The 14,619-nt window shown below is 43.1% G+C and overlaps 2 protein-coding genes across 2 annotated transcripts; both read right to left on the bottom strand.

Moving 5' to 3' along the window:
• Positions 1-1,766: 1,766 nt before the first annotated feature.
• Positions 1,767-4,098, bottom strand: LOC101762106. The gene is made up of 3 exons (XM_004976868.4): positions 3,962-4,098; positions 3,047-3,127; positions 1,767-2,438 (listed from the first exon to the last, which is right to left on the bottom strand). Exon 3 carries the CDS (start codon positions 2,392-2,394, stop codon positions 2,017-2,019), a length of 378 nt encoding a protein of 125 aa, XP_004976925.1. The 5' UTR covers positions 2,395-2,438; positions 3,047-3,127; positions 3,962-4,098; the 3' UTR covers positions 1,767-2,016.
• Positions 3,580-12,454, bottom strand: LOC101762779 (putative disease resistance protein RGA3). The gene is made up of 8 exons (XM_012847648.2): positions 12,300-12,454; positions 11,901-12,190; positions 7,039-11,795; positions 6,796-6,895; positions 5,388-5,476; positions 4,923-5,307; positions 4,546-4,807; positions 3,580-4,329 (listed from the first exon to the last, which is right to left on the bottom strand). The coding sequence occupies exon 3, from the start codon at positions 11,753-11,755 to the stop codon at positions 7,049-7,051; it is 4,707 nt and encodes a 1,568-aa protein (XP_012703102.1). The 5' UTR covers positions 11,756-11,795; positions 11,901-12,190; positions 12,300-12,454; the 3' UTR covers positions 3,580-4,329; positions 4,546-4,807; positions 4,923-5,307; positions 5,388-5,476; positions 6,796-6,895; positions 7,039-7,048.
• Positions 12,455-14,619: the final 2,165 nt, after the last annotated feature.

Raw genomic sequence — 14,619 nt, 5'->3', positions numbered from 1 at the left:
AAAAGTGTTTAATCGCATTTTAAATCTAATCACACATTTTTACAAATTCTAAATGGTCACTTATTTTTATTAGCTATAAATAGTTTATAAACTTCATTTTGAATTTCTTATATTTTATCTATCCAACGAAATAATTAAAGTAAATACTAATTTTAAAAGGTTTAAATAAAGGGAAAACAAAATGTATTCATATGCCCTAAGTGATTTTTCATGCAACATACGTAAAAAGATGAACTCAGCAAAATTGGTTCATCAATTTTAGAGTTTTGTACAATTATATATGAATTATGCAAATTTAAACATATTGAAATGCATTTTTAGAATATAATTAACAAAACTTGCACAAAACCCCATGGCTTCCACTTAATTATCGTTCGTGGTCCCTGAACTTTACAAAACAGCCCCCCCTCCCCCGCCTTGGTTGAGGACCGGTGGGGTTGACCGGCGGCGAGCTTCTCCCGCGACAACGAGTACCCAGTTCGACTCGGCTCAGCACGACACATCCACTGATGGTGTCATTGACGAGGGATGGGGACCCAGGTGGTTATTCGCTCTTAACCAATCCATACCCAAAGAAAGAGGATTTAATTGAGCATATTTAGCAACGGTTTAAAAATAGAAAGAATAATTAGTCCCTGTTCTTATTACATTTGCATGTAAGCTTTAGCATCCAACTCATTTTATTTGTCGCAATATTGATCAATGTCATTGATAATTGAATCCATTTTTTTCAGGGGAATGTTGGCTGTTTGGTGACTGGAAGTGTGACGATCAAGACTTTTGGTGCTTCTTCCTCAAGGCCAGGTGTCCAGCCAAAAGTTGGTGTTGGTTGACGTTTATTTTTTCAATTGATTTTCCATGCAAACTACATGGTCGGAAAAGGGAGGTTGTGACCTTCTTTTGTTGCATGGTGCTTGTCCTACGAACAAGTTGTTAACTTTTTTTAAAAAAAGAAAACAGTTCATGCTCATGTCCTGTGGATAAAATGGAGAATACGTTTTTGAATTTCCATAAACAACCACCGCGTTGCCGCATCCGCTCACCGCTGGGTGGTGTGCGGCAGCTCTCTTTCTGTCTTTCATTCTCTCATCGTAATTCGTTTGTTCACCGTCCCATCAATAATTCTGGTAATGCAAATACTAATAGCAATAGAGTTTTGAATGCGATTCACGCATTGCGTGGCCAGTGGTCAAAAAGGAATTTGAATCCCATGCTTGACTTTGGCAAATGGTCGTGTTTGGATCTTTGATCTTTAATCCGGACTAAAATTCATGTCACATCAAATATTCGAAGGCTAATTAAGAGGATTAAATATGAGCTAATTATAAAACTAATTACATAGATGGAGGCTAATTCCCGAGACGAATATATTAAGCCTAATTAATCCATCATTAGCACATGTTTACTGTAACATCACATTGTCAAATCATGGACTAATTAGGCTTAATAGATTCGTCTCGTAAATTAACCTCCATCTATGCAATTAATTTTATAATTAGTGTATGTTTAATACTTCTAATTAGTATCTAAACATTCGACGTTCGTAAATTAACCTCCGTATGTGCAATTGATTTTGTAATTAGTGTATGTTTAATACTCCTGATTAGTATCTAAACATTCGACGTGACAGGAATTTTAGGAACTTCTAAAGAACCAAACACCCCTCAATCAAGTTACATGAACTATTGAAAATCACATTACATGAACTATTGAAAGGCACGGTATCCCACATGTCACATGCTGACATGCCCTAGCTATGCTGGCAGTTGACATCTGAAAATATATATATTTATATCCATGAAGATTCGAGAAGATATGCACAGGGTAGATGTTCTACTCTTGCAGTTGATCAACATGCAGTGCACATCAATTTAACGTGTAGCTATTATCCACTTGATTCCTACGATATAGTACTCTTAATACCCCCCCACTTCTTTACAGTAGCTTCAGGGTCCAGATCGAGCAATATATCGTGCTAAATACAGCTCAGGGCAGGAGGGCACCGGAGCACCACTGTCAAACAGCACATGGCCCAGAGCTCATCTTCTGCCCCCTCTCACTCTCATCTAAGGTCAGGCTATGAACAAAGCTCGGCAGGCAACAGCGACCGGAGTACCATGCCTTCTCCTTCCGGCTCTTGGCGACCACGGTCGGCGTTAGTTCCGTGCTGCAAGCGGAGCTGGATGTGGATTCAGACACCGGCTTCCCGTCTGCAGCGACAGATTGCAACTGCTTCTTCTCATTCTTGCTGACATCGGTTCTTTCTTCAGGGCCATTTTGCATCGCCTCCTGCAGGAGCTCGGCTAGTTTCCTCCTGCCAGTTGGAGAAGGTTCTGGTGATTTGGACTTGTCTGAATTGTCCAGTTGAAAGATGTTGGTCATCACTGTTTGCATTCTAGGTTGGTAGTTCGGTGTGCTGCCACGAGATGGAGTGAAATCTGCATAAGAAAAGCACAACTTAGATTATGCAGCAACTGAAGTGAATCACATCACATGGGCTGATAGGGATATCTACTTGTTCAACTATTGAACTTGAGTGCATCAGAACTCTCCTTACAACGTCAAAGCCCATGAATGAATGTGTTATGTTTCCAGGATATTGCTAGAGTGATTTGGTAAGGACCACATGGGATAGGTTATGAAACTTAAGGTGGGGGTCCATGTCCATAACTGTTAGATGCTAAGAAACATGATAGCGCCCAAAGACAAAATCAAAGGCATGACCTTTTTGTTTCGATAGCCAATCAAACTATAAATTAGGCCCCTTAGATTCTAGAGACAATTAAAGGTTGTATCATCAAGAACCTATCACAGCACATGCAATTTGCGCGCAACAAGTGGAACAATCCACATGCACATGCTACTGATATAATAATAGGACAACCTAAAAAAGGGAATGGTAAGGTGCAAAAGTAATCACAGTATGATGGGCCAGGACAATTGCACACAACACAAGTATAGAAGAAAACTATGTCTTTGCCTATCTAAAACTACATTGAAGCTTCTTTTGGCAGTTACCAATTAAACATGTCAACGGTTTGATTACCTCCATTCACACTGTAAAAGTCATCCTCACAGTCTGAATCTAACCAAGCTCGAGACTCGAAGAACACTTCATCCTTGCTGCCTGCAAATTAAATTCCATAAGTTGCACTCTTGATTAAAAGAGTCACTGTATTCATGTTATTGTACTTTCAGCTAAGTGGAGAGATAAATTCAATCAGCTTGGTATATGAGTGTGTATCAGTGAAGAGAACAATTTCAACTAAGAAATTCAGAACCATCAAGAGCTAGCAATTGATTCTGGGGAAAGAAACATTGAAGCACAGCCCATTGCAACTAAGCTATTCAAGAGGTTATTGGCAAGATCTTGATTCCCTCAACAAAGCCGTGTGCCATTTCAATTTAGGATTTAGTCAGCAATTTTACACGCACAAAAAAAAACTCCTCCATCCTAACGAAAGTACGAAACAACAGAAATAATCAGGCTGTAAAAAGCCTTCAGTCAATAGAGTAATCTACTTTGGATAGAAGAGATCGTCGTCATTTAGAAAGCTTTAAATTTTCAAGAACAAATTGTAACAGCTAAAACTCCTCCTCCATTAAAAGAAACCAAAATCAGTCAGTATATCAACAAAGATCCTTTTCCGTTCAAGATCGTCAGCCCCTGCAAAATTACGAACCCAGAAGCTAACTGATCTCCAGAAGAGATTAATGCAGCGATAACACTACACTTGGCTATCAAATCTTCCAGAGCCCAATAAATCAATAAACGAACCCAAAAAGTCCCTTTTCATATAAAGAACTGACTGCCCATCTGCTTCTGTACTTCCAAAGATCCTCTCTAAACTATAGTAATAACTGACTGAAAAGATAAAGATCGGGACCTCGCTTCAGAAAACAACCAAAGAAAGCAAAGATTCATCACGCGTACTAGAATCCGGGCTCTTTGGGCCAAAACCTGCCCGCTGCTGCTTCCCCTCGGCCTTGGACTTGAGATCACCAAAGCCATCGCCAAGCGGAGCAACGCCGTCGCCGCCCTTGCCGTTGGCGGCCTTCGCCTTGGTGGGCGACGCAAGAAACTGCTTCTTGGGGAAGCCTGAATCCTTGTTTTGAACCGAAGCTCATGAACCCATCCCTGCTTTTCTCCCCTTTCAAGCGATGGCGGCGGCGACGAGACAGAGAGAGAGGCCGCCGTGGACAGGTGGATGTGGCGCGGAGTCTCCGGCGGCTCGGATGGATCTTGCGCTTCCGTGGACGAGGCCGTCGTCGCCCCCCGCCGCGCAGTCACCACCAGTCGACGCCGCCCGCCGCCGCCAGTCGCCGCCTCTATCGTCGCCAGTCGCCGCCGCCATCGCCGCCAGTCGAGAGGTGGAAATGAGGAGACGCGAGGAGTAAAGGGAAAGGAAATAAGGTAGGATAACGAAGAAAGATGCGATATATTTTAACAAAGTTATTATACTTATTTCCAAATATATCCTTATACTACCTATACTACTCATACATACTTAACCAGTGTATAATTAATCTGAATCGGATCCTTACGTATAAATCCAAGTGGTATTGTGAAAAAGACGTTCTATGAAGCGGTCGACGCCCCCTTTAGAACATCGCGCACCGTGGCGCCTGAAGTGACCACATGGCTGTAGAGTGCCGGAGAACGTCGCAGAGCGGCCCCCCCGGAAGCAATACAGTGGTCGAGCCATCCCGCACACGGACCATGGTCAGGATGCAGTAGGTGGGCAGCAGGGCATGCAGGGAGGTACAGTGCCAGCCCTCAATGTCACCTTTCAATGAGACATAATTCCTGCAAGCAAGGTCACCGAGGAAAAAAGCTTGATCAATATTTCTCCAGGAAAAGAACGGCATTTACAATGTCTACTGGCATCACAAAATGACCTCAGGGAAAGTGTAACAATCACCTCGCATATAAGCAAGCAAGTGTGAGCAGCATAGAATGCATGAAGCTACTCAGTCTTGGAAACTTTTGGAACCAATCGGTTCCTAGTTTTAGGTAACCGAAATCTGCTAAAACCTGAAGAAACGATCGGTTCAGTTCGGTCAGACTGAGCGCCCACCCCTAGCTACTCTGTTGATCTAGATGAGTGCAATGTGAAGGAACACTTGGTTCACAGCTGCTTAAGATGGCACTGGCCAGACCTGCCAATCATAGAACCACTAGGAACATCTGAAGTTGCTCCAGCTAGAGTAGTAGTTGTATGTTGATTACTGAAGTGCCAGAAATCTCCTTGAATCAACCAAATCTTTGTGCCAACACAGCTTGCATGCCAAGCTTGATCTAGAAAACTAGAGGAACAATACGAGAGTTTTCACATTAGCTGACTATGATATTTGTAACTGAATTCAAAGATTGAGTAGGCTCTTACTGTTGTCAGTAGCAACAGTTGGGCAGATTTACACTTGCGCAGTTGAGTAGCATACATTTCGTCACTTATCAGAAAAATAAATTGCTCTCCTATGACATGGAAAGGTTAACACTTAAAACATAATTCATGGTAATTAAGAAAAAACTATGAATATCTAACTATCTGTAAAGCTACCTTAGGTGTTTGAGAATGGATATCTTATAAAACCTTCGTAAATATTTTTCCATCAAGGTTCACTGAATTGAAGAAAGAAAAGAAAAGTTGTGAAAGAAATTTTGATTGAATTATCAAAAAGTGAAACTAAGCATAAAACAGGTTTTCTGCAACAATACCTCAGAAAACAAAGAAAAAAATAGTCAAAAAAGGTCCTATACAATCCGAAAATTACTATTCTGGAAAACTGGCAAAATCAATAGATAAATTCAGAGCTAATATGTTGTGGATGCAGCCTATTTCTGTAGCAGTACACCAAGACAGCTTTAAAGTTGTTGGAGCAGCAAGCTGTTCTAAAACTGCTAAACTCACACATCAGTGTTCTGTGAGTGAGAAAACTCTCCATCAATAGTTTTTTATCAACTCTAATACAAAAAGTTTAAACCACTCAATAATTATAAGAAAAAGACATCCAAATAATTAGCAAAATAAGTTCCAATGGAGACTTTTTTTGGAACTCTATGTGGCAGTACAAAAAGAAGTTTTATATTTTGCTTTCTAGGTTAGCTTCTGCCACTTCTTTTGCTTACATATGTTCCAATGGAGACTTTTGCGGATACTGAGAATACATATGGACATAAGTCCATCAAACTCCAATAAGTATGCGAACTTGGAATACAGAAAATGAGATATCAGTGATACCATGTTGGTACAGCAAATTAGTCCAGCATTAAGCAAAGAAATTAGGATATCAGAAAAGCGTAAGGATGCAATATTTTCTGCAGCAATACATCAGAAAACAAAGGCAAGTAGTCAAAAAAGGTCCTACAATCTGAGAAGTATTATTCTGGTAAACTGGCAAAACCAATAAATAAATTCAGAGTTAATATGTTGGTCCTACAATCTGAGAAGTACTATTCTGGTGAACTGGCAAAACCAACAAATAAATTCAGAGTTAATATGTTGTGGATGCAGCCTAATTCTGTAGCAGTACACCAAGACAACTTGAAAGTTGTTGGAGCAACAAGCTGTTCTTAAACTGATAAACTCACACATCAGGGTTCGGTGAGAAAATTGTCTACCAATAGTTTTTTATCAACTCTAATACGAAAAGTTTAAACTCCTCAATAATTATAAGAACAAGACATCCAAATAATTAGCAAAAACAATAGGCAGAGGATTAACAAAAAAATATGGATCAAATTTGTAGATATTTTGTGGGACTCTCAGATGATTTTGCATATAGGATACTAACCAGTTTATGTACAGGGTGTTTAGATATATCCTGCGATGTTCACGCTTGACAACCGAGAATCATGTATGGATACAGTGAAATCCCAATTCAAACAATAGCCCTGCACAGTAGGTGAAACACAAGTGGGTTACTCGGAAGGAAACCATAACTGTAGTCAAATAAACAAAAAGAGAATAACTGATGTTCATAGGGTTAGGAAAAGCAAGGGAAATTGGTGACTAGGAAGTTCCACCTCTTTGTTACCTTGGGTAAATCAGGTTGTGACTATTGGAATAGTTCCTATCAACTTGTGGCAATGCCTTCTTAGTTCCACGCTTTTGCTATCTTCGACATCCAATTTTCGCAGCGAACTTGGAAGGTATTCCACATTTGGAAGAGACCGGATGCCTGGGCAGCCTGCGATCGCTAGTTTTTGCAGTGAATTTGGCAGGCCATCCTTGGGCAGCGAGCCGATGGCTAGACAATTGACTATCACCAATCTCTTGAGGTTCGGAAGTCTATGCAGCCCTGCAGGGAGGCACTGCAGCTTGTCGCACTCCCAAAATCTGATCCCCTCGAGGGAGGTGAGGAGCTGAAGGGCCTCCTCTTGCTCCTTTGTGAAGCGCTCCACCTTTGAGTCCGTCGCAAAGCTCAATTTGGTCAGCGAGGAAGAGAGCAAGGCACAGATGGGCGCAGCAAGGACACCCGCGACGTCATCCGTGTCAAGAAACTGCAGTTTGGAGGAAGAGGATGGAAGCTCTGGTTCACGCGGCAGTGAGGGCTCGGAACCAGCGAAGAATTTGGGGGTTTTGTAGACAATTAATCTGGTGAGACGGCCTTGGGCGAGGAGAGACTGCAGTCCCTCGCCTCTTAAATCCCCACAATCATGTATGTATAAATATGTGAGAGAGATGAGATTTGAGAGAGGCAGCAGCGTCTCCATGCCCTCCACGCCGTGAAGAGAGAGGTGTTCCAGGGAGGTTGGGAAGGGAGAACAAGGAGAAGTGGAGGAGGACGAATAGGAGGAGAGCAACCTGGGACAACCTATTACCTCCAAAGTTCGGAGGGAGGTCAGACCTTGGAGCCCTTGTCCTCCCCGAGTTCGTCCTGCTTCTCTGTTGTAGTCGGCTGGAATGGAGTGGAGGAGGCTCGGCGTTTCCATGCCCTCCACGCCTTGGGCGAGGAGACGGCCTTGGGCGAGGTGAGACTGCAGTCCCTCGCCTTTAAGACCCCCACATTCCCGTATGCGTAACTCTGTGAGAGAGGTGAGGTTCGAGAGAGGGAGCAGCGTTTCCATGCCCTCCACGCCTTCCAGAGAGAGGTATTCCAGGGAGGTTGGGAAAGGGAAACAAGAAGAGGAGGACGACGATGAATAGGAGGAGAGGAACCTGGGGCATCTCACTATCTCTAATGAAGTGAGGGAGCTCAGACCTTGGAGGCCTCCACCTCCGGTTCGTCCTTCGTCTTCGTCGTGGTCGAGTAAACCTGGGTAGAGGACCAAATTTTGGCAGTCCGAGATCTTCAAAAATTGTAATTGGTGAGGCAGCAATAGTACCCCTTCTGATGTTGATGCTGCTGCTATTTCCTCCTCTGCTCTTGCGCCCTGCTGCTCGTGCTGTCCAACTTGTGCCTCCTCCACTTGGTTAACTGAAATTGACGGCGGTCTTGGCAGTGCTTCCGTCCTCTTATGCAGGCCCACAACGCCTAACCCTGTTAACTTCTCACACTTGAACATTCTGAACCAGAGGAGGTTTGGGAAGCAAGAGAACAGTCGTGTCAGTCGCTGCCCACTACCACCATATTGCTCAATCAAGACGTTTTTAACTGGAAATCGATATCCGGCATGACCATCACCTTCAGCCGAACAAAAGGCATCACCCATATCATTTATCTGGAGGCTCCTTAGGGATGATAGCTTTTCGAGGTGAACCAATGACAAAGGAGGGCATCTCGTCACCCGCAATGCTTCAAGTTTGGATAGGTTATGAAAGGCTAACACCCTCCAAAAAGCACTATCCAATGTGTCCTTTCCCTTGATTTCCAAGGAATCTCCACCGAAAGACAGCTCCTTAATACCCGAACCAGCTTGTACAATCTTAGCGCTGCAAGTAGAGCTAGACCATGGAACACAAGGCAATGATGATAGCTTTGGACAATCTGTAATTTCGAGCTTTTCTAGTTTAGGAAACCAGGTCATGTTATCCTCAACGTCTTGTTCATATCCAGCACAACGTGAAAATGGCAATTCCATGAGTTCTGGACAGTCTTTGATGACGAGTACTTCCAAGTGAGAGAACAAATCAGAAGGGCCATTTCCAACCCATTTTATCAATTTTGGTACCTTTTCCAGTTCTAGCCTCTTCAATTTTTTGAAGCTTTGCTCTGGTATACAGCTTTTACAATGTTCACCGACAAACCACATCTCTCCTAGAGGTGGAAATGTTTTCCAACATACGTTACTCAGCCGAAGAGATTCCAAAGTTTTTACCGAGAGGTTCGTACCAAGCCATGAAGGGCAAGTGTCACCTCCATGCCCAGTAATAGATAGCTTGTAGAGATTGCTATGTGGCATAAGACTTTCAAGGATATTCTCTTCTCCAATAGGATCCTTATCGGAGCGATTAATATCCCAATCTAGTACGAGCTCTTGTAAATGGTGTTTTTGTATTAGTTTCATTGCAGCTGCTTCTTCCTTTAATTTAACCTTTTCAAGATTGTAAATGCCCAGTACTTCAAGCTCTAGTAGTTCTGCTAGTTGCTTTAACTCAAAACCTTTATTTTCTTTCTTAGCTTCAAATCTTCTTAGTTCTCGTAGAAGTTTCAGGTTTCCCACATTGAGAATGTCCGAGTGAAGCCTCATATAACCAGGGACAAGAAAATGTTGCATACTTACGAGGTTGCTTAAATATCTTGATGGCATAGGGCAGCCCCAGGAATCTTTAATGTCTAGGATCTTCAAGTGATATAGTCTTGAAATTGTTCCTGGTAGGTCTCTTTCCAGAAAATGGTAATCCCCCTTAATCCTTAGGTAGCGAAGGTGGACAAGCTTTGAAAAGTTCCACCACATATTCTCCACAATATATGATTCTTCAGACAAAAAAATAGCGCGAAGGGCTCTAGCTTTCTTAAACAAATTACCAAATGTTTTGGAAAAACTCTTCAAATTTTCACCAAACAACATCAATGTACGTATGTTTTCAATTTGCAGCCTTTTATCAAGTGCACCAAGATCCTTCTCACAGTCTTTATAAGTAATTATATCCTCAACATCTTTGTTATCCACAATGATAGACAAGTGGCGTACTGATGCCGGGATATGTACAGACCTCACTTTAGATATTTGTATGCTAAGACAATCGTACCGTGAAACTTTGACGGCCAGCTCATGTAATAGGTCATGGATAACATAATAATGACAGCCATTGTCTTTTTTGTTCCTTTTGAAAAATCCATAGTTGACCAAGTCAACCAAATAACTCTTGCCAACATCTTCTATTCTTATGCTCTGATCACCCAGATGTAAAACATCTAGTCCTATCCAAAAGTGAACTAACTCTTTGCTGTCAAATTCGTAATCTTCAGGAAACAAAGCACAATAGGAAAAGCATTGCTTTAGGTTAAGTGGAAGATAATCATAGCTAATCTTCAACGCTGGCATAATGTCATTGTCACTGGTTTGGAGTTCCCATTCTTTGCTCTCTAGAACCCTTCTCCAATGCTCCAAAGTGAGCTGTTTTCTTAGTAATCTCCCTACAGTTTTTGCTGCAAGAGGTGAACATTTCAGTTTGACACTTATTTCTTTCCCAATTTCACTTAACTCAGGATGCTCTGACCAGAACTCATGTCTGGTAGATACACATGCGTCAAAGAAATCCTTAAAATCTTGAGCTCCTAAACGGTCCAACTGTATTTGAGAATCACCTGTCTTAACCATTTTGGCCACATCTGACATCCGAGTTGTGACTATAACCATATTACCTTTTCCTCCACCTTTTCTAAATGGTGCTAATAGTTTTTCCCACTCATCCTCATGACACTTCCATATATCATCCAGGACAAGCAAAAACCGTTTACCTTTTAATCTTTGCTCAATTAGTTCTTGGTCACTACCACTTTTCTTTTCATCTTCGGGAATCTTTTTCACAGCTTCTTGTGCCAATCTATCTGCATTGAAATCCAGAGAGACGCATATCCAAATTGTAACTTGGAAATGGCTCCTCACTTCTTGGTACACATGTTGTGTGAAAGTTGTCTTCCCAATACCGCCCGGGCCAACAATTGGAAGCACACTAAGTTCATTGGCAAAACATTCACCATGGGTAATGGAATCTACAACACTCTGTAGCTCTGTCTCCCTCCCATACAATTTAGGCTCTGTAATTTCCTCACTGGTTGTGGGCCGTTCCATGGTGGCAGTAGTGATACCTTTGGAGCCTATGAGCTCTAGATTAAGAACGGTTGAGACCTTAGCACAGATGGGATTGAGCTTCTTTACGATCTCTGTCATCCTTGTAGATATATCCACCCTATCAAACTTCAATTTTGGTATCTGTGCAGTTTGTCTTCCACGAGTAGCATCAGGCGAGCCTGAGGAGAGCTTGAATTTATTGGCAACGTATCTTCCAGTGTGGCGAGCATTGAGGAGGAGGTCACGGGCGCATCCCCCGGCGTGCTCGGTAGCGGCATGGTAAGTGCCGTCGAGCTCGTCCTGGATGCGGAAGTAGTCGAGCTCGTCGAGCACGTCGTCGGCGTCGTAGGCCAGCAGACGCAGCTTGAGTAGCAGGTCGTTGAGGGCCGGGTTGTCGATGTCCCTGCCACGGGTGTTGTTGAGCATGGCCTGCGCGTACTGCAGCTCCGTCATGAGGCCATCGACCTCGGAGCCGAGATTCTTGCTGGCCGCCCACGCCTCCAGGAAGCCGTCTGCGACGGGGGCGAGCGCCTTGCCCACCACCCACCGCGCCGCGCTGAACGCGAACTCCATCTTCACGAGTCACGCAGTGGTTCACAGGTTCCTTCTGGATCTGAAGGCAGAGAGAAAGGCATTTGCAATCGCAGAGAACAAATCAGTAACACGTGACAAGGATTCATTCGAGGAACATGAGAGAAAGAGGTGTACGTGTACCTACCACAAAACGGATGCACACCAGGGCTGGCACTCAGCCAGAGCGTGTGCTCAAATCTGTAGAGACTTCCTCAAAAGAGTAAGATCCGGCAGAGGAACGCGCAGAGCAGAGGTGTTGGAGAAGACACGCCCAGATCCGAAAACAGGACGTACAGCAGAGGACCGGGCCGGGCCGGGCCGAGCGGAGAAGATGTCGTCGGACAAGGAGTCGTCGATGCCAAATCCCTCCTGGTTAGTAGTGCCATGCCATCTTGATTCTCATGGGCGTCGCTTCGGAACAGAGGAGGCTGGAATCTGGTAATGAAAGATGGTTTGGAATCAGGCAACAATCAGCACCTACGAGAGGCTTAGCTGTGGAATGAGGAGGATGCAAACTCACGACGAGAGGACTAGATGAGCATACCTCATGCGTTCCCAAGGGTGTGGCAGCGTGGAAGGACTGAAATGATGAACGGAACCAGCTTCCAAGTGAAGCCACTACAACCAGCAGGCAACTCCTGTCCGGTGCCGGGTCGCTATCACGAGGCATCACCTTCAGGTCTCGCTCGCCGGCCAGCCACTATCCAGTACCGGGTCGCTGTCATGCCAGCGCGGTGATGATGAGGCATCACCTTCAGGTCTCAGCTCGCGCGCCTGGCCAGCCGTTCCCCAGCAGTCACAAGCCAGTGACGGGCAGGCGGCGCGCTGCTGCAAACTGCAGGTGAAGCCGATGAGAGACCACTGTCGCGGTGAAGCCGATGAGAGACCACTGTCGCGAAATAAAAAATGAGGTGTCTTGTCTCCCTGACTCCGGCTTGTCCAGAAAGCGTATGGGTCAGTAACTCGACGTTACAGTATGTAATTATAGGTAATAGAGTCTGGGCCGCGCCGGACTAATTTTCTGATCAAACTTTCGTATGTCTCGGGAAAAAAATAAAATTAGTGGTACTAATCTAGCTGCATGCGTTTATGTTTAGTTTTTTATATTTTGACGTGACGGTAGAAATTATGATTCTAATAATGACGATTAGTTGCTTAATTAATTCTACACTCCTCGGAAAGCCTGGTGCATGCTAATCACTTCAGCAATAGTCAGAAGCTACTAACATTCCTGGTACAGGCTGGGGAAAAATAGGAATTTTTGTTCAGAGGTCAGTATCTTCTAGCTTCTGTTTTGGTTACATCACTAGTTAAAACACCAGGTTCAACGGTTTCTTATTGACAGAACAGAGACAAGAGAAGATTGTAACATTAGTCAAAGATCTAATTCTGACTATTGGACGCAAAATGAAAATATATCTGCCAGATTTTATTACTGGAAATTACATATACAGACACAGCTGGTGAAGATGTCTACGGTATGTACACTTCATTTTGCTTTATCCGACGGTGACTATAGCCTTTTATGTGTACATGCATAGCTTTGCTGAAGTTAGATGTGCTGAAGGTACTAAGATTTTTCCTGAAAAGTGACAAAGATAAGATAAGCCTCTTTTGGGCTTGCATGCGTCTCCTCGCAGCCGCTGGGGCTTTCCGGACCGATGCGAGAGGCAGATCGATTTGCTGCTAATATGATGGCATCTCTTTTTCCGGCAACGCAAGAACTTTAGCTGACCTTTCTCCAGCACCTTACATGTGAGGGAAAAGATCGATTGTTTTGTTCTCCCATCAGCATTACCAGATATAGCTAGTTGTTTGTAGCCAATAACCTGAGAATTCAGCACCATAGCCTACCAAGGACTCGAGAGTCTCAACTTGTGTTGTGTGCAAGAGACAAAGCAATGGCTAGCCCTTCGTGTGTGTTTTTTTAGGAGGGTTACAACTCACAAGGACCACCACCAAATTGCCGCAATTTACGTGGTCCATGTCCTGCATACGGGCCCGGCAGTAGTTGCTCCTCTTTTCAAGATATTTCGGCACCAGATTAGTACTACAATGTCCAGAGCTTTTCAAACATGCATTACTGAAACGGTGCTAATGTTTCATTCATCGGGCACCTGCTCACAATTTGTCACGTGCTCTGTGGTATGAAATGGTGTTCAGATATAAACAGGAAATTACTTGAATTTTGGTTCCTCGAAAAATCTGTTGGAAGTCTTTGGAGATGGGAAATGAGAAAACGAGGCTCCACTCGGACCGGACCACACACATACTACTCCTTCCGTTCCAAATTACAAATTGTTTTAATTTTCTTAGAGAGTCAAAACATCTCAAGTTTGACCAAATTTATACAATAAAGTACTAATATTCATGATACCAAATAAGTACCATTAGTTTTTCATTAAATATATTCTCATAGTATATCTATTTGGTGTATAAATTTTTGTGATCTTTTTTATAATTTTGATCAAACATAAAATATTTGACTCTCCAAAAAAATTAGAATGATTTATAATTTGCAACAGAGGAGTACTCAAATTTGCAACAGAGGGAGTACCAGTCAAATGAGATGGCTCTCTCCTGGGGATTATGACTGGGAATGATGAGGTCGCCTACTATTTGATGTTATCTCTCTGCAGAAAGTTACAAGAGATAATACAAAAGAAGCTGGGCCTCGTTTAGTTCACTCATAAATCCCAACTTTGACACTATGCAAAAAGAAGATTTCTCATCATATCAAACTTGCGGTACATGCATGGAGTACTAAATGTAGACGAAATTAAAAACTAATTGCACAGTTTTGTTGTATTTTGCGAGACGAATCTTTTGAGCCTAATTAGTCAATATTTGGACAATAATTCACG

Source organism: Setaria italica, chromosome VII (genome assembly GCF_000263155.2).
Source record: "Setaria italica strain Yugu1 chromosome VII, Setaria_italica_v2.0, whole genome shotgun sequence".
Lineage (NCBI taxonomy): Eukaryota > Viridiplantae > Streptophyta > Magnoliopsida > Poales > Poaceae > Setaria > Setaria italica.
The sequence above is the reverse complement of the archived record's forward strand: the minus strand, read 5'-3'. Positions and strand labels throughout refer to the sequence as shown.